The sequence below is a fragment of the Oncorhynchus masou genome, chromosome 17, assembly GCF_036934945.1.
Source record: "Oncorhynchus masou masou isolate Uvic2021 chromosome 17, UVic_Omas_1.1, whole genome shotgun sequence".
NCBI lineage: Eukaryota > Metazoa > Chordata > Actinopteri > Salmoniformes > Salmonidae > Oncorhynchus > Oncorhynchus masou.
In genome coordinates this window covers 29,440,206-29,465,209 of record NC_088228.1, presented here as the reverse complement: position 1 = coordinate 29,465,209, position 25,004 = coordinate 29,440,206, and the positions used below count along the sequence as shown (strand labels likewise).

At 42.2% G+C, this 25,004-nt stretch overlaps 1 protein-coding gene across 1 annotated transcript in view; it reads left to right on the top strand.

The window, feature by feature from the left end:
• LOC135558816 (voltage-dependent R-type calcium channel subunit alpha-1E-like) overlaps positions 1 to 22,797 on the top strand; it is a 92,428-nt gene extending 69,631 nt beyond the window's left edge. The window contains exons 24-48 of the mRNA XM_064992969.1: positions 2,104 to 2,233; positions 2,330 to 2,389; positions 2,751 to 2,857; positions 3,311 to 3,322; positions 3,739 to 3,835; positions 4,015 to 4,175; positions 4,429 to 4,566; positions 4,919 to 5,120; positions 6,939 to 7,103; positions 7,590 to 7,700; positions 7,847 to 7,927; positions 9,212 to 9,331; positions 13,899 to 13,964; positions 14,583 to 14,674; positions 14,841 to 15,015; positions 15,318 to 15,445; positions 15,668 to 15,764; positions 15,856 to 15,973; positions 16,235 to 16,342; positions 16,436 to 16,536; positions 16,678 to 16,787; positions 16,899 to 16,998; positions 19,649 to 19,784; positions 20,101 to 20,270; positions 20,483 to 22,797. Coding sequence (XP_064849041.1) covers positions 2,104 to 2,233; positions 2,330 to 2,389; positions 2,751 to 2,857; positions 3,311 to 3,322; positions 3,739 to 3,835; positions 4,015 to 4,175; positions 4,429 to 4,566; positions 4,919 to 5,120; positions 6,939 to 7,103; positions 7,590 to 7,700; positions 7,847 to 7,927; positions 9,212 to 9,331; positions 13,899 to 13,964; positions 14,583 to 14,674; positions 14,841 to 15,015; positions 15,318 to 15,445; positions 15,668 to 15,764; positions 15,856 to 15,973; positions 16,235 to 16,342; positions 16,436 to 16,536; positions 16,678 to 16,787; positions 16,899 to 16,998; positions 19,649 to 19,784; positions 20,101 to 20,270; positions 20,483 to 21,031 — 3,334 coding nt within the window. The 3' untranslated portion in view covers positions 21,032 to 22,797. The remainder of the gene's footprint in view (positions 1 to 2,103; positions 2,234 to 2,329; positions 2,390 to 2,750; positions 2,858 to 3,310; positions 3,323 to 3,738; positions 3,836 to 4,014; positions 4,176 to 4,428; positions 4,567 to 4,918; positions 5,121 to 6,938; positions 7,104 to 7,589; positions 7,701 to 7,846; positions 7,928 to 9,211; positions 9,332 to 13,898; positions 13,965 to 14,582; positions 14,675 to 14,840; positions 15,016 to 15,317; positions 15,446 to 15,667; positions 15,765 to 15,855; positions 15,974 to 16,234; positions 16,343 to 16,435; positions 16,537 to 16,677; positions 16,788 to 16,898; positions 16,999 to 19,648; positions 19,785 to 20,100; positions 20,271 to 20,482) is intronic.
• Positions 22,798 to 25,004: the final 2,207 nt, after the last annotated feature.

Genomic DNA, 25,004 nt, shown 5'->3' with positions numbered 1-25,004 from the left:
ATTTTTTTCCTTCAAGCAATGGCTTTATTTTGGCCACTCTTCCGTAAAGCCCAGCTCTATGGAGTGTACGGCTTAAAGTGGTCCTGTGTACATATACTCCAATCTCCGCTGTGGAGCTTTGCTGCTCCTTCAGGGTTATCTTTGGTCTCTTTCTTGCCTCTCTAATTAATGCCCACCTTGCCTGGTCCATCCGTTTTGGTGGGCGACTCTCTCTTGGCAGGTTTGTTGTGGTGCCATATTCTTTCAATTTTCTAATAATGGATGTAATGGTGCTCCGTGGGATGTTTAAAGTTTCGGATATTTTTTAATAACCCAACCCTGATCTCTAGTTCTCCACAACTTTGTCCCTGACCTGTTTGGAGAGCTCCTTGGTCTTCATGGTGCCCCTTGCTTAGTGGTGTTGCAGACTCTGGGGCCTTTCAGAACATGTGTATATATACTGGGATCATGTGACCGATCATGTCACTTAGATTGCACACAGGTGGACTTTATTTAACTAATTATGTGACTTCTGTAGGTAATTGGTTGCACCAGATCTTATTTAGGGGCTTCATAGCATAGGGAGTGAATACTTAAATATGCAAACACAACTTTTCCGTTTTTTAATTTTTTAATTTCACTTCACCAATTTGGACTATTTTGTGTCTGTCCATTATATGAATTCCAACTTATTGTGGGAAGCTTGTAGAAGGCTACCTGAAACGTTTGACCCAAGTTAAACAATTTAAAGGCAATGCTACCAAATACTAATTGAGTCTATGTAAAGTTCTGACCCACTGGGAATGTGATGGAAGAAATAAAAGCTGAAATAAATCATTCTCTCTACTATTGTTCTATTATTCTGAAATTTCACATTCTTAAAATAAAGTGGTGATCTTAACTGACTTAAGACAGGGAAATGTTTTTTGGATTAAATGTCAGGAACTGTATTTAAATGTATTTGGCTAAGGTGTATGTAAACTTCTGACTTCATCCATCATTTCAAAGCTTACAACGTTGAATCACACATAATTTAACAGCCCATTTCATAGAGAATGTTACAAAGTAGTCTAAATGTAGTAACTTACTTTGAGAAGATGGTGATTGGGTCTGAATAGGAATTTGGCGTTTGTTACTCTAAATTCAGTGTACTTGTCTGTAACTACCATTACTCGGAAGTCACACTCTTCCCATATGCCACCAAATTTTCTCAGCCTCAGAAGCATCTGCATTCACCAAATGTTGTGCGGTTATCTTTACACGTATTCTCCAGATTTATACATAGGGAATTGTTGATATGTTGTCAAATGTTTCTTTAAGATGACATTTTCTTCCCCAAAATTTGACACATTCATTATATGTACCTTTCCTTAGTATGTAAAAAGTATTGATCCACAATCTCAATCCAAATCCAATCGTATTTGTCACATGCGCCTAATACAACAGGTGTAGCCTTACAAGCCCTGAACCAATCTGCTATCTCAAAGTCCAGTCATGAAGTGTCTTAACAAAATGAAGCCAAAATATTTAGGCTGACTTCGTCAGTGACCAGAAAACTTTATTAGAATATCTGCGTACTTAATTAGATATAACCTAATTTGTGTCCACATTCAACTGGTGAAAGTTGATTGTGATATGATTCACGGAATAAAAATATCCTATTTGGGTGTGGTGCCTGGCCGTGACCCAAAACTGAGAGACAATGTCAAGAGGTACGGATCTCTTGGTATCATGGTTAATGTGTTGGCTGGTTCAAGTCCTGGTCAGGGCTGAATTCACTACATCGGTGTCAGAAGTAGGATTGTAGAGAGGTGTGTACATGTGAGGGTCTTAGTATAGAGAAGATGTACATTTTTGCCACGTAAAAGGAACAAACGGCTTTGTCACTGTGGCGGTACCCTAAAAAGGCACATTTGTACCTTTTTCTATCTTGTCCCCTAAGGTACACAATTGCCTCTTTTAAGGTACAAACTACAAGGGTACAATTACCTTAGAGAGTACCACTACAGTGGCAAGCGTTTGTACCCATTTGCGTACAATTCTGTACCCTCTTTTCTGAGCCTGTATGAGCGACCATAAGTGTTTGCGATACTGTCAACTCCGCTCCTCTTTATTGATCTGTAGGATCAGGAGGATCTGTCACTATGTGGTGACCATGCGCTACTTTGAGATGACCATCTTGCTGGTGATCGTGGCTAGCAGCATCGCTCTGGCTGCTGAAGACCCTGTGTGCACCAACTCTGACAGAAACAGGGTAAGTTCCATACGAATCTGGAGTGTTTGTGTCAGTGACGTGAAGATGTGTATTTCCTCCCCACGTAATTGTCGGATGCGTTTTTTGCTTTTCTAGGTTCTCCGTTACTTTGATTACGTCTTTACTGGAGTCTTCACTTTTGAAATGATCATAAAGGTGAGATACTGAAAGAGAAAAGATCATAAAGGTGAGATACTCAAAGAGAAAAGATCATAAAGGTGAGATACTCAAAGAGAAATGATCAGAGGTGAGATACTCAAAGAGAAATGATCAATTATGAACCTCCTAAAACTATGCACGGAAATACACTTGTAACATTGTTTTCAGTGTAGTAACTCATGTTGTCTTGTGTGTGTGTGTGTGTGTGTGTGTGTGTGTGTGTGTGTGTGTGTGTGTGTGTGTGTGTGTGTGTGTGTGTGTGTGTGTGTGTGTGTGTGTGTGTGTGTGTGTGTGTGTGTGTGTGTGTGTGTGTGTCTATGTTGCCCTGTGTATGTGGGTGTGTGCGTGTGTCCTCCAGATGATTGACCTGGGCCTGCTTCTGCACAACGGCTCCTACTTCCGTGACCTGTGGAACATTCTGGACTTCATCGTGGTGGTGGGAGCTCTGTTCGCCTTCGCTCTGACGTGAGTCACAATACTTCTGGTGCTGGATTAGTAATCACACTGACTCACTGGCTCACATATATTATACAGTGCACTGTAGCATATCTCCAAATGTATGAAACAAAGTGTTTGACAGGCATCTTCTGGTTGATTCGGTGATATAAATATGACATTTCTTATGTCTTTGTTTAACTCTTTCCCCTCTGACAGGTGAACATGTGAAATAACTTTCAGTCTCTTGTAGGCTAACAGACTAGTAACGTAATCAAGTAGCTAGCTAACGCACAAAATATTCCGTTCTGGGTTGCGAGATTAATGAACTTGTGCTTCTCCCCTGCCTTATATATAGATATGACTGTGTGTTGATTTCTCTGTTGTGGATATGGCTGTAACTGTGATCCTCATTGTGTATCTCTATTTGTTCTTCTATTTCTCTGTTGTTCCTGGGGAATTTATCACTGTTGGGGCTTCCAGGAATGTGATTGGGTAAAGCAAACACTTCTCACTCTCATACTTGTCATGTACAATTTGTCATACACTTCTCATAGAATTCTCATGTACTTTCCCATACTTCTTGTACACGATTCGCCATGTCTTTTGTCTGATACTTCCCACTCAGCTAAAAAACTTTAAAGTACTGAATACAAGTGAATTCATATTACTCTGAAAATGTTCTTTATAGTATTGTTTGTTATCTATTTTGTTAATGTGTGTGTGTGTGTGTGTGTGTGTGTGTGCGTGTGTGTGTGTGTGTGTGTGTGTGTGTGTGTGTGTGTGTGTGTGTGTGTGTGTGTGTGTGTGTGTGTGTGTGTGTGTGTACTTGCACTCGCTCGTGCATGTATGCGTGCATGCGTGTCTTCCCTGTCCCCACAGTACACTAAAACACATGTCTACATCAACAGGAACAACAAAGGCAGAGACATCAAGACCATCAAGTCCCTCAGGGTCCTGAGAGTCCTACGACCTCTGAAGACCATCAAGAGACTCCCCAAACTCAAGGTAAAGTACTGTGTATATGTTAATTTATGTTCATCTGTCAACATGGCAATGTTCAGTTGACATTGGCTTCTACATTCAAATGAATGAAACCTTTCATGGAATTTACAGGGGATGTGGGGTTTTACTTTTGATTTGTGCTACCTTGTCATTATGTTATCATCTCTCCTTCTCCAATACAGGCAGTGTTTGACTGTGTGGTGACATCCCTGAAGAACGTCTTCAACATCCTCATCGTATACAAGCTCTTCATGTTCATCTTCGCTGTCATCGCCGTGCAGCTCTTCAAGGGAAAGTTCTTCTATTGCACAGACAGCTCCATGGACACAGAGAAGGAGTGCCAGTGAGTCAAACATACACACATATATATATATATATATATATATACACAATGCCTGCTGTCCCCTTTTACAATACGCACACTGGAACAAACAAAGATATACACATTGACCTTACTAATTTATCTCTTCACAATCAAATGAATAAATAAATACCATTAAGTCGTGATCATCCACACACCACCCATTTTGTGAGTGATCGGAGGAATCCCAACCTCCTCTGGCTCCCTCCCCTAACCACCATTCTGTTTCCTACAGAGGTTACTACATAGACTACGCTCGAGACAAGAAGGAAGTGAAGAAGAGGGAGTGGAAGAGACATGAGTTCCACTATGACAATGTCTGCTGGGCTCTGCTCACCCTCTTCACTGTTTCCACTGGAGAGGGCTGGCCGCAGTGAGTGCCTGATGTTCCCAGCCCTACACTCTTAGAAAAAAGGGTTCTAAAGGGGTTCTTCGGCTGTCTCCCATACGAGAACCCTTTTTGATTCCAGGTAGAGCCCTTTTTGGTTCCAGGGAGAACGCTTTTTGTTTCCATGTAAATCCCTCTGTGGAAAGGGCTCATCAAACGGTTCTCCTATGGGGGACAGCTGAAGAACCCTTTTAGGTCCTAGATAGCAACTTTTTTTCTACGAGTGTATGCTCTAACACTAAATGAATGCCATTTGATAGGAGATTCAGAGAGACTGTTTAGACATTAGACTGTTACTATTCTCTCTTTCTCTATCTTTCTCTCTCCTTCCCTCCAGGGTCCTGCAGCATTCTGTGGATGTGACAGAGGAGGACAGGGGTCCAAGTCGGGGCAACAGGATGGAGATGTCCATCTTCTATGTCGTCTACTTCGTGGTCTTCCCTTTCTTCTTTGTCAACATTTTTGTTGCTCTCATCATCATCACCTTCCAGGAGCAGGGGGATAAGATGATGGAGGAGTGCAGCTTGGAGAAAAATGAGGTACAGGACAGAAATGCGCCATACAAATGCACTGCCAGTCTACTGTAGCTCTAACATACATCACTCATACACAAATTCTTACAACACAAATAAATTGCATTCAGAAACACCTTGACTTTTTCCACATTATATTATGTTACAGTATTATGTTACTTATTCTAAAATGGAGTAAATAAAACAAAATCCTCATCAGTCTACACACAATAACCCATAATGACAAAGCGAAATCAGGTTTTAATAATTTTTTGCGAATGTATTAAAAATAAAAAACACATACCTTATTTATCTACAGTAAGTATTCAGACTCTTTGCTACGAGACTCGAAATTGAGCTATTTGAGCCTAATGTTTCCATTGATCATCCTTAAGATGTTTCAACAACTTGATTGGAGTCAACCTGTGGTACATTCAGTTGTTTGGACATGATTTTGAATGGCACACACCTGTCTATATAAGTTACCACAGTTGACAGTGTATGTCAAAGCAAAAACCAAGGAATTGTCCACAGAGCTACGAGACAGGATTTTGTCGAAGCACAGATCTGGGGACAGGCACCAAAACATTTCTGCAGCATTGAAGGTCCCCAAGAACATAATGGCCTCCATAATTTTTAAATGACTCTTCCTAGGGCTGGCCGCCCGGCCAAACTGAGCAATCGGGGGAGAAGGGCCTTAGTCAAGGAGGTGGCCAAGAACCCGATGGTCACTCTGACAGAGCTCCAGAGTTCCCCTGTGGAGATGGGAGAAACTTCCAGAAGGACAACTATCTCTACAGCACTCCACCAATCAGGCCTTTGTGGTAGAGTGGCCAGACGGAAGACACTTCTCAGTATAAGACAGATGACAGCCCACTTAGAGTTGCCAAAAGGCACCCAAAGGACTCTCAGACCATGAGAAACAAGATTCTCTGGTCTGATGAAACTAAGATTTAACTCTATGGCCTGAATGCCAAGCGTCACATCTGGAGGAAACCTGGGACCATCCCTACGGTGAAGCATGGTGGTGGCAGCATCATGCTGTGGGGATGTTTTTCAGAGGCAGAGACTGGGAGACTAGTCAGGATCAAGGGAAAGATGAACAGAGCAAATTACAGAGAGATCCTTGATGAAAACCTACTCCAGAGCACTCAGAACCTTAGACTTGGTGAAGGTTCACCTTTCAACAGGACATTGACCCTAAGCACACAGCCAAGACAACGCAGGAGTGGCTTTGGGACAAGTGTCTGAATGTCCTTGAGTGACCCAGCCAGAGCCCGAACCTGATCGGACATTTCTGGTGAGACGCTCCCCATCCAACCTGACAGAGCTTGAGAGGATCTGCAGAGAAGAATGGGAAAAACTCCCCAAATACAGGCGTTCCAAGCTTGTAGCATCATACCCAAGAAGACTCGAGGCTGTAATCACTGCCAAAGATGCTTAAAAGAGTACTGAGTAAAGGGTCTGAATACTTATGTAAATGTGATATTTCAGGTTTTTTCTTTTTTCTTGTAAATTTGCAAACATTTCTAAAAACCTGTCTTTGCTTTGTCATTATGGGGTATTGTGTGTGTAGATTGATGGGGGGGGGGGGGGGGGGGGGGGGACACACACAATGTAATACGTTTTCGAATAACGCTGTAAAATAACCAAATGTGGAATAAGTCAAGGGGTCTGAATACATTCCGAATGCGCTGTACAATTACAGGAGTTCATGAAATTGATTCACCTACACTAACCATCTTGGCATCTTGATCAGATATACACTTTATATTGATCACAATACTCGTAACAGATTCATTCCTGATTTTCTTCCCTCTTCTTTTTTTGTTATCTCTCCATCAGAGGGCATGCATTGACTTTACCATCAGTGCCAAGCCCCTGACCTGCTACATGCCTCAGAACAGACAGACTTTCCAGTACCGGCTGTGGCACTTTGTGGTGTCACCGTCATTTGAGTACACAGTGCTGGTCATGATTGCCCTCAACACTGTGGTGCTCATGATGAAGGTATGGAACTTATATCTTTTTAGCAGAGCTTATAAACATGACATATGAGCAGGCCTTTGATTGAAACTAGTTTCACTCTCAAAGACTCAAATCCATAAGAGAAAGCCCAGTGTGCCCCTGTTTGTCTGATAACAGTTTAATATTACACATCTCAGACTCTTTGTATTAAATATGTTACCCTCTTCTTTGCCATCGCTCTGCAGAGGTTGACATTTATTGTCACGAGTTGTACCCTGTAGGCAGAACTGAGAGGTTTCCACTAAAAACCTATACAAATAGGTTAAAATTGAATTTAAGGTTAGAGTTGGGTATTAGGGTTAGCAGTGTGGTTAAGGTTAGGGTTATGTTTAAACTCAGATTTTATGACTTGGGTGGTAACTATTCTGCAGAGCTGCCTCCAGTACATGAAACATCTCAATAAATGTCAACCTGCTCACTGTTTGATACATCCCGCTATTACCCTGACTGTGTCCTGTTTATCTGCAGTACAACTCCGCTCCAGCAGCGTATGATACAGTATTGAAGCACCTGAACACAGCCTTCACCGTTCTCTTCTCCCTGGAGTGTATCCTCAAGATCATGGCCTTTGGTTTTGTGGTGAGCAAAACAGTAGGACTTTAGTCAACTGTTGGCAAAATGTAATTAACTGATCCAATGATATGGTGGCATGTACAGACATTATTCTTTTCATTCAAGAAAGAAGCCTTGCCATTTTACAATGGTGTTCATTTGTCCCCTGACAGAACTATTTTCGAGACACTTGGAACATTTTTGATTTCATCACCGTGCTCGGCAGCATCACTGAGATCATTGTGGACTTACAGGTAATATTTCACTCTAGCTCCAACCTCTTGGAACTACCCATCCCGGATCCGGGAGAATTGTCATCAACTACTCTAATTAGCATAGCGCAACGGTCAAAAAATATTACTCGAAAATATTCATATTCATGAAATCACAAGTGAAATATAGTGAAACACAGCTTAGCCTTTTGTTATTAACCACCTTGTCATCTCAGATTTTGAAATTATGCTTTACAGCCAAAGCAAGGCAAGCGTTTGTGTAAGTTTATCGATAGCCTAGCATAGCATTATGTCCAGCTAGCAGCAGGAAGCTTGGTCACGAAAATCAGAAAAGCAATCAAATTAAGCGTTTACCTTTGATGATCTTCAGATGTTTTCACTGACGAGACTCCCAGTTTGACAGCAAATGTTCCTTTTGTTCCATAAATATTATTTTTATACCCAAAATACCCCCTTTGTTTGCTACGTTATGTTGAGAAATCCACCAGAAATAGGGGTCAAGACAACGGCAAAAAAAAATCCAAATTATGTCAATAATATCGACAGAAACATGGCAAACGTTTTTTATAATCAATCCTCAAGGTGTTTTTCAAATATCTATTTGATAATATATTAACCGGGACAATTGGCTTTTCAGTAGGAGTGAGAGGAAAAATGACTACCTCTGTCTTTTACGCAAGAATCACTCTGAGAGCCCTCAGCTGGCCACTAACGCAATGTAGTCGTTTACGCTCATTCTTCAAAATAAAGCCCTGAAACTAAAGGCTGTAGACACCTTAGGGAAGCCACAGAAAAAGGAATCTGGTTGATATCCCTTTCAATGGGCAATAGGGATGCATAGAAAGACAGGGGTTTCAAAATCAGTCACTTCCTGATTGGATTTTTCTCAGGATTTCGCCTGCAATATCAGTTCTGTTATATTCACAGACAATATTTTTACAGTTTTAGAAACTTTAGAGTGTTTTCTATCCTAAGCTGTCAATTCCTGAGAAATAGGCGGTTTACTTTGGGAACGTTATTTTTCCAAAAATAAAAATAGTGCCCCCTAGTTTCAAGAGGCTAACCTTCACTTTATAACAATTCTGATTCCCAAGGTGGTAGTACTGTAAAGCTTTTTCTCTCAGTAAAAACTAGGCTATTAAAGTTGTATACTCACTTCGTTCACTTGAGTGACTTTCAATCAAATCTATCTGCCTATGTCTTTGTCATTTCTCTAACACCTTCTCTCTCCCCGGACCCTTCTCCTTTCTGTATATTCCTTGTCGTCTCCACCTCTCTATATTTCCTATGGTCTGTCTATCTCAGTCAATAAACACGTTTAATATGAGTTTCCTGAAGCTGTTCCGGGCTGCCAGGCTGATCAAGCTGTTGAGGCAGGGCTACACCATACGGATCCTGCTCTGGACCTTCGTACAATCCTTTAAGGTCAGCCATGTTCTCCCCTACTTTTACCATCTCTCATGTCCACTTAATAAATATCCAACTTTGTTCATATACATGGTGTTCAGTCTTTTCTTTGTATGTCCCTGTATGTCCCTGGTCCCAGTACACTATGATGAACCTTTTCTGAGTTAAGATCACTTTCGCAGTCAAATAGCAAGCCGAGAACTACCGCTCACAATTTTTTTTATTTACTTGATTTAATAAATGTAACATTAAACTGATAAAAACAGTTCTGTATGAATGAGGTTTGTGCAGTAGGTCTAATACATTATCACACCATATTGGCGATATTCCTGGCCTGCCAATATTGTTCTTCTCAGACCATATTATATTTGAAAACTCAAGCTTGGATAACAAGATAGATCAGTTAGTGTAGCACTTGCGAGGCACAGCTGAGCATAAATTGAAAATAATTTACTAATAATTTACATTTTTATTTTACTGGACTGGGACCTGCATCTGATGGTCATGGTGCTTTCAAGATAACTGGGAACTCGGAAAAAACAAGGTCAAATCCTGACGTCAGTGAACTTCCGGTCAGAAAGTCTGCGCTCTAAAAAGATGCCACAGTTGGAGGACCATTCAAAGCGATTTTCCCCAGTCTGATCTTTCTCACCGAGTTCACAGTTGTCTTGAACGCACTGAAATCGGAAGTCGGAGATTTACAAGTCCCCAGTTTATTTTAACATGGCATTAGTCTCAGTGGGTCTGCCTCTCACCGTCTCTGCTATCTTCTTCCTGTCCTCCGGTGAGACTGACCAGAGAGAGGGCCGGTCTTTCACCTAATGGTGAAACTCCAGTTCAAATCCAATTTTATTGGTCACATACACATGTCTAGCAGATGTTATCGTGGGTGTAGGGAAATGCTTGTGTTTCTAGCTCCGACAGTTCAGTATTATCTAACAAGTAATATCTAACAATTTCACAACATATACCAATACACACAAATCTAAGTAAAGGAATGGTATTAAGAATATATAAATATATGAACGAGCAATGTCAGAGTGGCGTAGACTAAGATACAGTAGAATAGTATATAATATAGTATATACAGTATATACATATGAGATGAGTAAGATATGTAAACATTATTAAAATGACTAGTGAAAGATTATTGGAATCTGTGTGGGAAGCTGGACAGGTAGGATGACTGATAGTGAAGGTGAACAGGTGGTCACAGAATGGATGAGACTGAGGCAAGAATTCCTTTAACCATAAAGTGTTATATTTACTGGGTAGTCTGTCTGTGCTGCATAACAAAGGAAACAGAATAAATATGAAATTCATAATCACAAAGGTCAAATCCTTACAATCCTTCTCATTATTAACATATTTATGTAATTCAGCAATTCAGTTCAATAAGAAGTCAATAGGAATCATCATTGAGTCATTTAGGCTCATAACTATTCATCATAATCAGGAGAATAATAATACAAATAATTAAATCAGTGATTGGTTATTCAATCTATAATCTCCATCAGTTTGATATCAGAAATTGATCAGTTCAGCAAACAAGAATGACGTTTCATATTTCACTTTTCAAGTTTGTCTTCTGTGAGGGAAAAATTATGTTTTCACCTTATTTGTTGGCTATGTAACAATTACTTACTTAACGAACAGTGAGGTATTTCTGTCCTGCTAATGCTGTGTTTTATGGTCTCCACTCTAGCACCCTGCAGCCAGTCTGGGTGGTGAGGACATGGGTTCTACTAGAGATAGCTTAAAGCTGACAATTGATTTGTGTTGGTGATAAAAACCTAAAAGCTAGCACTCTATAGACAAGATGTGGTGTGTGTGACTCGAGATGGAGAGATCCTGGAAGAGTTAAGGACAATGCCTCATAGTCTCATCTTCATGCATCTGGGAAACTAAGTAAAAGACCATCCTGTGTAGATAACCAAGGTGTCTTATGGGAAGGTTAGAAGTGACTGACTAAGCAATCTTGGTATCAGCTATATGAAAACTGTGCATGGTCTGTAAAGGTTAGACTCTCAGCCTAACAGTCAGTCAAGACTGGTGGGCTGACGGTCTGATTATTGCAATAATTAATCGATATTAAATAAACATGACTGTTTGAAGAAATGACCAAGACCAAGTCTCTCTCAGTACTGAATTTCCACAACATTTTATATGTACATGTAATTTCATTACATATTAACCAGATATCGATGGCATAATTGGCCTGTGATGATCTGTAGGGCTGTGATTATTGTCTATTTACATTACGCAATAGGTTTGAAGCGTGCGCTCCAAGCCGCGTTCCGCGGTAATAACTATAAATAATAACTGATGGCCCGCTCTCCCGATCGCAACAGATAGTTCAGATGAAAGGTCGAAAGGTCGAGAGTCGGTGGACTTACTTGGATTCACGGACGCACAGAATGTCTGAATTAGACAGAGTTAAGGAAGAGAAAGCAGCGAGGTCGGGCGATGGCGATTTCCTCCTTTTAATGAGTTGAGATCTGTCGTACATTCCACCTGACCTAATTAAAGTCCCCTGGCCCAGCTGAGCAAGAAGCCATGAATTAAAGGATTATTCCACCAACTCCATGGGCCTTTTCTACAACTAGTGTTCCGTTTATTAAAGTGGCCAGTGATTTATTTCAAGTCTATTTATATAGGTAGCAGCCTCTAATGTGTTAGTGATGGCTATTTAACAGTCTGATGGCCTTGAGATAGAAGTTGTTTTTCAGTCTCTCGGTCCTAGCTTTGATGCACCTGTACTGACTATACCTTCTGGATGATAGCAGGGTGAACAGGCATTGGCTCGGGTGGTTGTTGTCCTTGATGATCTTTTTGGCCTTCCCGTGACATCGGGTGCTGTAGGTGTACTGGAGGGAAGGTAGTTTGCCCCCAGTGATGTGTTGGGCAGACCGCACCACCCTCTGGAGAACCCTGCAGTTGCGGGTGGTACAGTTGCCGTACCAGGCGGTGATACAGCCCGACAGGATGCTCTCAATTGTGCATCTGTGGAAGTTTGTGAGGGTTTTAGTTGCCACATTTCTTCAGCCTCCTGAGGTTGAAGAGGCGCTGTTGCACCTTCTTCACCACACTGTCTGTGCGGGTGGACCATTTCAGTTTGTTAGTGATCTGTATGCAGAGGAACTGGAAGCTTTGCATCTTCTCTTTTGCGGTCCCTTCAATGTGGATAGGGAGGTGCTCCCTCTGCTGTTTCCAGAAGTCCACGATCATCTCCTTTGTTTTGTTGATATTGAGTGAGATGTTATTTTCCTGGCACCACACTCCCAGAGCCCTCACCTCCTCCCTGTAGGCTGTCTCGTCGTTGTTGGTAATTAAGACTACTACTGTTGTGTCGTTTGCAAACTTGATGATTGAGTTGGAGGCGTGCTTGGCCACGCAGTCATGGGTGAACAGGGAGTACAGGAGGGGGCTGAGCACGCACCCTTGTGGGGCCCCTGTGTTGACGATCAGAGACGTGGAGGTGTTGTTTCCTACCTTCACCACCTGGGGGGGGGGGGAAGCTCGTCAGGAAGTCTAGGACCCAGTTGCACAGGGCGGGGTTCAGACCCAGGGACTCGAGCTTAATGATGAGCTTGGAAGGTACTATGGCGTTGAATGCTGAGCTATAGTCAATGAACAGCATTCTTATATTGGTATTCCTCTTGTCTAGATGGGATACGCCAGTGTACAGTGATGGCGCTTTCATCGTCTGTGGATCTATTAGGGCGGTAAGCAAATTGAACTGAGTCTAGGGTGACAGGTTAGCTAGAGGTGACATGATTCTTGGCTAGTCTCTTAAAGCATTTCATGACGACAGAAGTGAGTATCGGGGCGATAGTCATTTAGTTCAGTTGCACCGCATCTGCCTCAGGCACAAATTCATGTTGTTCCTATGACCAGAGAAAGTGAAATACTCCTCGATTTTAAAATAGACACGATGAGCTGCTGCTAACAATAAAAGTGCAACGTTAGCGATACACTTGGCTACTCATTCATTGCGGCTGCAGCCCGAGTGGAAGTAGAGAGAAGCCCGTTTTATGTTTTGTAATAGTGTTGAATAAAAAAGTGTTGACAGTGTTGAATAAAACGTATACATGAACTCACTCATAAAAACTGCAGCTCTTTGCTGTATTTGACAGTCTCTCTCCGGTCATGGTTTTAAAAGTTATGAAACCTCACATAGGCTAGTATCAAACTTTGCTGTGGGCAGGGTCGTGGAAGCTGTAGGTAGGCATGGTGATTTGAGCTATCCGATTGGCCAGCACATTAGGCGCACTTGATTTAGCCACAGATCTCCCGCAGTTTGGATCTTCAGACAGATGGAATTGTTCAAAAGGGAACACTTTGCCTACCCAATGCGCAGGGCTTCTAAATCAAGTGCATCTGCCGTCAACAGCGCAACACAAAAAAAGGAGCGCTAAGTCTTAATCATTGGCTTTTCTACAGAAGTGTTTGGTGATCGACTAGGAATGCCTTGAAGATCGACCAGTCTGGTTGGTGACCACTGACCTGCAGTAGGCTGCCAGAGTGTATGCTATTGGGAAAACCAAATAATAATTTATCTCTTTGTATCTCTTCTTCTCTCTAGGCCCTTCCTTATGTGTGTCTGCTCATCGCAATGCTGTTCTTCATCTATGCCATCATTGGGATGCAGGTAAAGCATCCAAACGCTTATATGCTTTACAATGGTAACTTCAGTCTCAAAGGTATGGATCATCAACTAGATTCAGCAGTGGATGATCAGGGAGCCGGAACATACACCAATATTTACCAAGAAGATATGCCCAAGCAGATATAATATTTGACTAAAACATAATTGTTTCCAGGGGCGCAACTTTCACTGGTGACATATCCCCCACGCGTTCTGAAATTGCATTTTTGTCCCCCCCAAGTTTTATCATTGGAATGTGATTCAAAACGAGGCAACGGTGTGTTTTAGGACCATACAGAGCACGCACCCTTGTCTCTCTTTCTGAGCAGTACCCCTCACTTCTAAAAACAAAGTTGCGCCCCTGATCGTTTCAAACCATGTTTACATTTGTATACCATCCCTTATATCTCTCTATTATACGTGGGAATACTTTGGAACAGATTTCCAAAATTAAAATCAGTTGGAGCTGATTTGTTAGTGTTTTTACAGTCTTTTATGTAAAAAAAAATAAAATTGCATGTATTTATTTTTTGCTCAGAAAACATGGGGGGCCGACAGTTGGGGAACCATGCTCAAAGGGAAGTGTAGTATCATGTTTTTTTCTCACCTGATCCACACAAGGTGTTTGGAAACATCAAACTGAACGACGAAAACCACATAAACCAGCACAACAACTTCAAGACCTTCTCCGGTGCGCTGATGCTTCTCTTCAGGTGGGCACAGAAGGACTCGGAAGCTGAACTGAGATATTCTAAACTATAAGTAGATGATTATGCTGACTGATGATGAATTAATATATATTAATAGACTAACTGGTTGATCAAATAATTGCTTGCTTGCTTAATTCATTGACTCATTGATTAACTCATTGATTGACAGGAGTGCGACCGGGGAGTCATGGCAGGAGATCATGCTATCGTGTCTGGGGGGGCAGGAGTGTGAGCCAGACTCATCCATGGCACCCATGACCATGTCCCCTGACCACGAGGGAGGCTGTGGTACTGACTTCGCCTACTGCTACTTTGTCTCCTTCATCTTCTTCAGCTCCTTCCTGGTGAGGACGCTCCAGAAATACACTTTTTCTCCTTACCTCCACTATTTGTCAGTTCTCTCTCTCTCTCTCTTTCTGTCCATCTTACTGATACACAAAGTACATTTTGATTGTGCTACACAAATACACTTTCTCTCCATTCTGTCAGCACTCTCTGTCCATCTTTTTCATTCTCATACTTAAAAGCAGTTATTTGTATTGTATGCATGCATGCACATGTGCACATCAGTATAGCACATACTGTATATTTGTACATACACACATGCCGTCCTTCACACGTCCTCTCCTCTGGTGTGACTGTGTAGATGCTCAATCTGTTTGTGGCTGTGATCATGGATAACTTTGAGTACCTGACCAGAGACTCTTCCATCCTGGGGCCTCATCACCTGGATGAGTTTGTCCGTGTCTGGGGAGAGTACGACCGCGCAGCATGGTGAGAGATAAGAAACCCACCATGTCTCAGCTTTGCCCAGCAGAGGGCAGTGCATTGATTCACTCCAGACTAAATAGGCCTAAACTGCATTTATTCCTGTGCAAGATTTGCCAACTTGTTCTGTTTCAAATTTACACAAACTCGTAATGAATGCCTCTACCAATTTCCTTTTTTCCTCAACTCACTCTCTCTCCTTCCTCATCTTCTCTGTTTCTTCCGTAGTGGGCGTATACACTACACTGCCATGTATGAGATGTTGACCCATATGTCTCCACCCCTTGGTCTGGGGAAGAAATGCCCCAGAGGTATGGCCTACAAGGTATGGGAGAAACACTTATTTTCTTCTTTTTAATTTGTTGTTTTACTGTTGTTTACTCTCCCTCTCCCTCCCTCTCTCTCTCTCTCCACAGAGGCTGGTGTTGATGAACATGCCAGTGGATGAGGACATGTCAGTCCACTTCACCTCCACCTTGATGTCTCTCATCCGCACCGCTCTGGAGATCAAGATCGCACGAGGTCAGGGAATGAGTTGAGTTTGAAACCACCATGCATCACTGCATCTGCATGCGTTTATCCAGTTTAGACTTGGTCTTCCATCTTAAGCCTGGAGATCCACACATCCTAGGGATGCTGGCTTTTGGTCCAGCCCATTACTGGTAACACACCTGATTCAACTTAGAAATGGCTTGATGATTGGTTGAGTAGTTGAATCAGGAAATTTAGCAAAATCAACAATTTCCACTGCCTGTGTATAATGGATGAATAAATATCTATTTTATTGTGCTCCAGGTGGGGAGGACCGAGTAGCTCTGGACACTGAGCTACAGAAGGAGATCAGTGTGATATGGCCGTACCTCCCCCAGAAGACCCTGGATGTACTGGTGCCCATCAACAAAGGTCAGACCCACGTTAGAGAGATTTGGAGAAGTAGAGCTGGGAGGCAGTCAGTCACTCAATGACTAGCAATCTAACTGTGTTTGTGTCTTACAGATTCCGACATGACAGTAGGTAAGATATATGCCTCCATGATGATCATGGACTACTTCAAACAGAACAAAGCCAAGAAGCTGAGAGCACAGCTGGAAGCACAGGTCAGATGTACACACTATATTAACATCATATATACTGTATAAAACTCACTTCTCTTTTGTATAAGATTATCATGACATCTGATCTGTTGACACAACCCAGTGCCTGCAGTGATAGATTGCTTGGTGTGGTCTCCTCTACAGAAGGCCAGCCTGATGCCGTTCAAGAGGCTGGATGCCTCGACTCTCTCTGAAGACATTCTGTACAATGCCCATCCCCTGCCCTGCATGTCCCTCAGTGCCGGCTCCGCCCTGTGAGTCAATCCACGCTGTGTGTGTGCGTGCGTGTGCGTGCGTGCGTGCATGCGTTGTGCCTTTCGTAAGTATTTGACAGTATTTCCTGTGGGGCTTGCCTCAATCTGTAGGACCAGAGGAGGCCTGGTGGCGTTGAGTCCTCTCTCCCAGGACCTGTTCGCCATGCAGCCCATGACCTCTGACCAGGACACCAGCAGTCAACACTCCAGGGTAAGGAGAAGTACCAAGGACTGCGTACTGTAGAAACTTACTGTATATCACACTAAACTAGCACAGACACCAACACATAGTACACCAACAAAGAAGCCGTTATATAATTTAGTAAGCGTACAATGATAGCTCTATAAGGCCCTTTGCTAGGAGCCAAAAGGAAAAAGGAAAATCACAATGATATAGTAGCTATGGGCAGAATATGAAATACTGCACAATGAAAACTTAACCTCCTGTGTTAAAGCTCATTATCAACCCAAACATAGACAACAATGAATCAATGACACATCTAGTAGAAAGGGTTGGGGCCAGTTGTTTTAGTTGGTTTCTGTGTTTTTTCCCCCTATTATCTTGCAGGGAATGCTATTTGTTGATCAGTGATTCTACACCTCACTTTGCTCAAGCCGATCCTCTCCAGTGGACTTGGCAGTTGTAGCAAAAAGTTGGTCAATTAGGCTATGTTTATACAGGCAGCACAATTCTGATCTTTTTTTTTTACCAACAACATCAGATCTTTTTCAGAACTGATCTGATTGGTCAAAAGACCAATTAGTGAAAAAATATCATAATTGCGCTGCCTGTGTAAATGCAGCCTAATTGAGCCATCTTTAGCTACAACTTCCGAGTCCATTGGAGAGGATCGACTTGAGTGAGGTATAGAGTCACTGCTCTACAAATAGTGGGCTGCTTAAATGCAGCCCCAGAGGCAGTTTAAGGGAAGAGTCAATGACCACATTTACACGCCCATTATTATTCGGGATACTCAAGCATTCTGTTTTTGAGTTGACTCATATAAACACCCTATCCAATAACTGGAAAAAGCCTATATCCTGGTTATGAGAAACCCGGAGAAGATGCCTGGGATATTCTGATCTAAAACGGGATACTGTGTAAACATCTTATCCTGTTTACTGTGCAGGCTCAGTTTCGCATATTACACATATTGTGTGAAGATGTTTTCATCTGATTGTCAAACAAACACATCACTTCAAAAAGTAGTCAACCTGTGCAGTTCGAGCCACCATAATAATTCAATAATAATTTAGCTTATAATTAATTGACTACTTGCTACTTTCACTGCTATGTTCACCTGTAATTTAGACAAGTTTCTGTTATACAGTTGAAGCCGGAAGTTTGCATACATCATACAGCTACGCCTCCCCTGACTTTGGCGATTCCCCCACACCAAAAACTCACGCGCAACCAGATATTGATTGATGGATTGGAGACAACTTGTGTCAATTAAAAAGATTTCCTAGGATTTTATACCTGCAGCAAACCTAGTGGATAATGCTGGAAATACCGGTTAAAGAAAAACATTTAGAAAAAAACAACTATCCCTAGTAATGGTTGAATGAAGATACTAGTAGTGCATTGCAGAGCACGGCATTGATGTTTCAAGGTGTTTCTGTCCTTGCCAAGTTGTAGTCCGGTTAGTGGAGGTTTGAAAAGAGACGTTGTCATTCTCAGTGCTCACTGTACTGTTTCTATGCTGTTTGGTTGAACTGGTCTGCAGTGTACTTTTTGCCCTATAGGAATCTGTTAGTGTTTGCCTTTGTATATTTTCACTGGGGAGTAACATGACTGGCTTTAAAGCAGGTGAACTTGTCTCAGTATGGCTCAGTATGTTTGGTGCATCCAGATCTGTACTTGCATGAGTGTATGTGTAACAACAGCCCGATAGTTGTTCTGTCCTCTCTCTTCTCAATTATTGTCGTAGCGATGTGCTTATGTTGCCGTCTCCTTACGCCCTCTTACTCTTTCTCCTACTCATGTTTTGCCCAATCCTTCTGGGGTCAGTCTCCTTGTTGTCATTGGTTGTTAATCTGTGGCTCTTTGGCTGGAATGGCTTCTGATTGGTTGGTGATGATGGAATGGCTTAAGTTCTCTCCCAATTGCAGAAAGGCACTCGCAAATTATTACGATGTAACATTGGCCGAAACCCTCCTTGGCTGGAACCCCAAAAGACAGTTAGTACCGGTATTAAATTGACCAGCCTGATCTGTACTGTACTCTATCTCTCCCCTCGCCCCTCTCTCTGTCTCTGGTCTCATATAGGTGAGTGCAGGGGAGTTCAGTGGGTTGATTCCTGACTCACTGCAGCTCCCGTTTGGCAAGGGGCTGTGTGTACGGGCCTCCTCTATGCCCCGTCTGGCTGTAGAGCCACAGGTACTGCCCTCTGACCACACTGACTCCTCCAGGGGCCAGAAGGGCCCCGGGCAGCAAGGGGGCCCCAGAGTGTGACATGCATGTTTGTTTGACAGAGGACGAGGACCAGACTACACTGGTTGTTCCGTTTGGAGAGAAAAATGGGTTTATGTATCTTCTGTTTGCTGCTGGGTTTCTGGAGAGGGATAATCAACATGGATGTTTCAAAGGAATGCTAGCGTTTCAGAATGGTGTTTGATTGATCCTGGGTTACTGGTATGTTTTGTCTCTATCTTCCGCTAAACAATGAGTTGAAGAGTAAAATGAAGAGGTTCAAGCATCGTAGTTGACCTGTTCATTTCCTGGAATATTGAGCATGGAGATGGATAAAAACAGAGAATGCTGCATGGATCGACAGATGGATGGATTTCTTTGAAAATAACAAAACCTATTTTATGGTACATGCGGGTATTTAGTTGTGTCTCCCTCTGTGTGCGTGCAGACGGAGATGGCCAGTGGCTCCATTAAGCGGTCCTCGTCCACTGTGGCTGACCAGAGGGTTAATGGCCTGTGGCAGGAGGAGAAGAAGAGTCCTGATAGACTGTACAGACCACGCCACAAGAGCTACAAGGCTGCCGGTCAGTCTCCACTCTCCAATGTCCACTCATGTGACCTCTCCTCTTATCTCTCCCACTGGCATGATGAGGGATGTTACTGTGTGGTTATTGTTTGCATGTGTTAATATGTTCTCTTCCCCGCATTTTCCCTTTCTTTTCTTATGTCTTTATCCTATTTTCAAGTGCCGCTTTTCCTTTTCAATTATCCTAAGTGCGTCAATGATCTACCTGTCAACATACTTTTTAATGATCTACAGTGTTACAAAAATATCTATATATTCTTGTCTTGCTTTCCCTCTCTGTGCTCCTTTCCATGGTCTTCCTCGTCCTCCTCCAGTCTCCCGGTCAGAAAGAAAGAGGCAGTTGGACACAGAGAAGGAGCGCGGGAGGTCCAAAGAGCGCCGCCACCTCCTCTCCCCAGACACATCCCGCTGTAACTCTGAGGAGAGGAGTCTACAGCCCTCATGCTCCCCTAGCCGAGAGCGCACACACACCCTGGACAAACAGGTAGTACACAAACACAAACACACACACACACACACACACACACACTGGATGCCTTACCAAGGGCAAACATTAAAGGGCCATACACCACTGGTGTAAACTCTGGTTGACGCGAAGTAGACCACAAACACATACCCACATTGGATACACAATAGACACTTTTATTAAAGGCAATCAGATGTCTGTATTAAATGTGTTTTGACTCCTGTGTCCAGGGTAACAGCTCCGACAGCCCCATCCCCACCTCTGAATCTAGTACCCCTAGTCGCCGCCCCCTGTCCCAGACCCCAACTCGCTCCCATCCCCACATCTCCTATTCCCCTCTGGTGTGTCGCACGCACCCTCCCTCCGGGGACGATGATGACGACAGGGGCAGCCCAGAGACCCAGAGGTGGGGGGAGGCCTCCAGAGAGGCAGGTGGAGAGGGACAGACCGGGCCAAGGGGTCGTCGCCACCACCACCAGCAGGGCTCCCCTCTGCGTCGCTACCCGTCGGAGCCCTATCTCACCCTGCAGGAGGACGAGCACAGTCCGGACCCCTCCAGGTTCATGGAGACACTGACCTTCGAGGCGGCGGTGGCCACTAGCCTGGGACGCGCTAACACGGTCAGCTCCAGCTCCAGCTCTAGCTTCAGCTCGGCCCGACGGGGCTCCAGGAGCGGCTGGCAGATCCCCAATGGACACTTCCGGAAGCGCCTGGCTCAGACCGTCTCTGTTGCAGGCTGTGAGCCACTCAGCGACACAGAGGAGGACGGCCGCTGCTAGGAGGAGGAGGAAGTGGTGTTGGATGAGAGGTGAGGAAGGTGCTAGTGTATAAGATGTACTACAATATAAAAGAAAGAGGGACATTTGTCGCTCTCTTGCATTAATACTGCATACCTATGTGATTGCAGTATGTTTGATCAAATGTGAGGGGAGGAAAAAAATTAAGAACATCCATTTTTTCACTTCCTGCAAGTAGGATCCCTTTTAAAGTCACACAGAAAATGTACAATAAATATCTACCCGCAAATATTTGACTGTGGTTTATTTATATTCTGACTTAACAAAAGAAAGTGACTAATAATTATCCTCAATTAGCCTTGGATGTACAGAAAAGAGATGAAATAAATTGAAAGGATAGAATTACGTTGTCTGTCAGTAGGTATTGTTGTTTCTGAAGGTGTTTCTCTGACATTGATTTTGTGTTTCTCTTAACAGTGTATGTGGGGTGTGTGAATATGTGCAAATATATAAGGAGAAACAATATCTTTGAAAACCATGGTTTTTGTAAATACCTGTGATTTTTGTCATAAAATTGTAATGCCACCAATACCACTTGATTGTCTGAGTAGGTTACATGGCCATAGAAAAGGTTAACTGTTGACTTATCATTAAGTTAATAAAATGTCATGTCTGTAAACAAAAAATACACACAAACAATAATTGATCAAAGCAATGTGTTTTGAAATGTAGTAGAGAGTTTTTTTAACCTTCTGCGCCCTCCACCATTAGATTTCCTATCCATTTACTGTCTACAAAGGGAACACACTACTTTAGTAATCATCTATTCATACGTAAACTATGTAATTCCTCTTGTAAAATGTCAAAGGAATAAACCAATGATCAATAGGACAGTTATCCACTGTATACAAACAGAAAATGAATGGTACACTCTTCTGTTGGGAATCTGTATGAATTATTTACTTTTTTTACCGACTTGCAGGACAATTGAAAGCAACCAACAATGTCATGAAATGTGATCAACTGTTTTTCAGAAAGGAATGCCTAAATATCCAGTGTGATTTGAAAAGACAGTGCTTTCCTATGAACTGGACTCTAGAGAACCAAATGACTCGAATTACGCCCCGAACATGGCTTCAATTCATCAATGAACCTTTATTAAGTCACTAGGAAAAACCAGCAGACCATTTGCCTGTCTTGGACCAACTTTCGTCTTGTCAACGTACTGTACCTGTTTTTCTTCAGTTGTTACAATATTCTACCATTTGAGGGATTCATTCCTTGTCATCTTCCAGAATCAATAACTGGCACAGAAGCAATCATGAACTTGAGTGTTCTGTTGTTCATCAATGTAGCCGTCCACATTCTCCTCTTTCTACATTAGCTTACAACATCATCGGTATGTGTCAAAGAACTCACTGCAACTGTATATCTTCTTCATTCTTTATGTCAATACTGTATGAACCATTACAGACGACAGATGTAGAAGGATGTTTTCCACACCTGTTTTCACCCGTTATTTAGAATGGTTTACTAATAATGTACAGTACATTTCTATCATATTTTCTGTAGGATTGTAAGAGACAATATCCCTTTCTGCTCACAACACGCTTGAAGGATGGAATAGGGTATCTCTGGAATGTTAATTTAAGGTATTTGTATTTGTTTTATTTGCCTGAAAAAGGGTAATGATTCTGTGGAACTCAGTTAACCAAAAAACATGGAGAATTGTCCTGGAATGCAAAATAGTTGTTTGGTTTATATGTGTATAATAGCTGTATATATTAATAAAAGTGTCCTCAATTGCAATAGAAGTGTCCTCAATTGCACATACAATATGTGGCTGCTTGTCTCCATATCTGAGGTAGACTAGACCAATGGTCAGAGGCTTGACATCATCTGCCATATTGTGGATTCAGAGATACCTATCTAACATAACACATATGTTTTTTCTTTAATGGGAGCCTCTCTAACGTAAACCAGCGTGGTATACATCAAGGCAACTGTCTTGGTCCTTTATTGTTTTCTATTTTTACTAATGACCTACCTTTAGCCTTGAGTAAAGCCTGTGTGTCTATGTACGCTGATGACTCAACATTATACATGTCAGCTACCACAGCAAGTGATATCATTGCAACCCTTAAAAAAGAGCTGCAGTCAGTTTTAGAATAGGTGGCTAATAATAAGCTGTTCCATAATATATAAAAAACTAAAAGCATTGTAATTTGGACAAATCACTCGCTAAACCCTGAACCTCATCTAAATCTTGTAATGAATAATGTGGCAATTGAGCAAGTTGAGGAGACTAAACTGCTTAGTGTAACATAGATTGAAACTGAAGTGGTCAAACATATTGATGCATTGGTTGCTAAGATGGGGAGAGGTACTGTATGTCCTCAATGAAGTGCTGCTCTGCTATCTTGACTTTAACATTAATCTGAAGACTGTTATTTATCTAATTAACTAACTATGTTAAATTGTTACCTGATTAAATGAATAATGTAACAGTTAACTCATTAGGATCTGGGGCACCACGAGATTCTCTAAAACAATGTTGGAGGCGGCTTGTGGGAGAGAAATTAGCATTCAATTCTCTGGCAACAGCTCTGATGGACATTCCTGCAGTCAGCATGCCAATTGCACACTCCCTCAAAACCTGAGACATCTGTGTCATTGTGATGTGTGACAAAACCTCACATTTTAGAATGGCCTTTTGTTATCCCCACCACAAGTTGCACCTGTGTAATGATCATGCTGTTTAATCAGATTCTTGATATACCACACCTGTCAGGTGGATGGATTATCTTGGCAAAGGATAAATATTCTCTAACAGGGATGTAAAGAAACGTGTGCACAACATTTGAGAGAAATAAGCTTTTTGTGCTTATGGAAAAATTCTGGGAACTTTCATTTCAGCTCATGAAATATGGAACCAACACATGTCGTGTTAATAATTTTGTTCAGTAAATATACACTACCGTTCAAAAGTTTGGGGTCACTTAGAAATGTCCATGTTTTTTAAATTAAAGCACGTTTTTTGTCCATTAAAATAACATCAAATTGATCAGAAATACAGTGTAGACATTGTTAATGTTGTAAATTACTATTGTAGCTGGAACTGGATGATTTTTTAATGGAATATCTACATAGGTGTACGGAGGCCCATTATCAGCAACCATCACTCCTGTGTTCCAATGGCATGTTGTATTAGCGAATACAAGTTAATAATTTTAAAAGGCTAATTGATCATTAGAAAACCCTTTTTGCAATTATGTTAGCACAGCTGAAAACTGTTATGCTTATTAAAGAAGCAATAAAACTGGCCGCCTTTAGACTAGTTGAGAATCTGGAGCATCAGCATTTGTGGGTTCGATTACAGGCTCAAAATGGCCAGAAAATGGTCAGTCTATTCTTGTTCTGAGAAATGAAGATTATTCCATACGAGAAATTGCCAAGAAACTGAAAATCTAGTACAACGCTGTGTATTACTCACTTCACAGAACAGCGCAAACTGTTGCTAACCAGAATAGAAAGAGGAGTGGGAGGCCCCGGTGCACAACTGAGCAAGACGACAAGTACATTTGAGTGTCTAGTTTGAGAAACAGACGCCTCACAAGTCCTCAACTGGCAGCTTCATGAAAACACCCGTCTAAACGTCAACAGTGAAGAGGCTACTCCGTGATGCTGGCCTTCTAGTAGAGTTCCTCTGTCCAGTGTCTGTGTTCTTTTGCCCATCGTAATCTTTTATTTTTATTGGCCAGTCTGAGATATGGCTTTTTCTTTGTAACTCTGCCTAGAAGGCCAGCATACTAGAGTTGCCTCTTCACTGCTGACATTGAGACTGGTGCTTTGCGAGTACTATTTAATGAAGCTGCCAGTTGAGGACTTGTGAGGCGTCTGTTTCTCAAACTAGACACTCTAATGTACTTGATCTTTTTCAGCAAAATCTCAGTTTCCTTCTCCAGTGAATGCCGGTGATCTGGGCTTGGTCAGTTGTCTGTAGTATCTCCCTCCC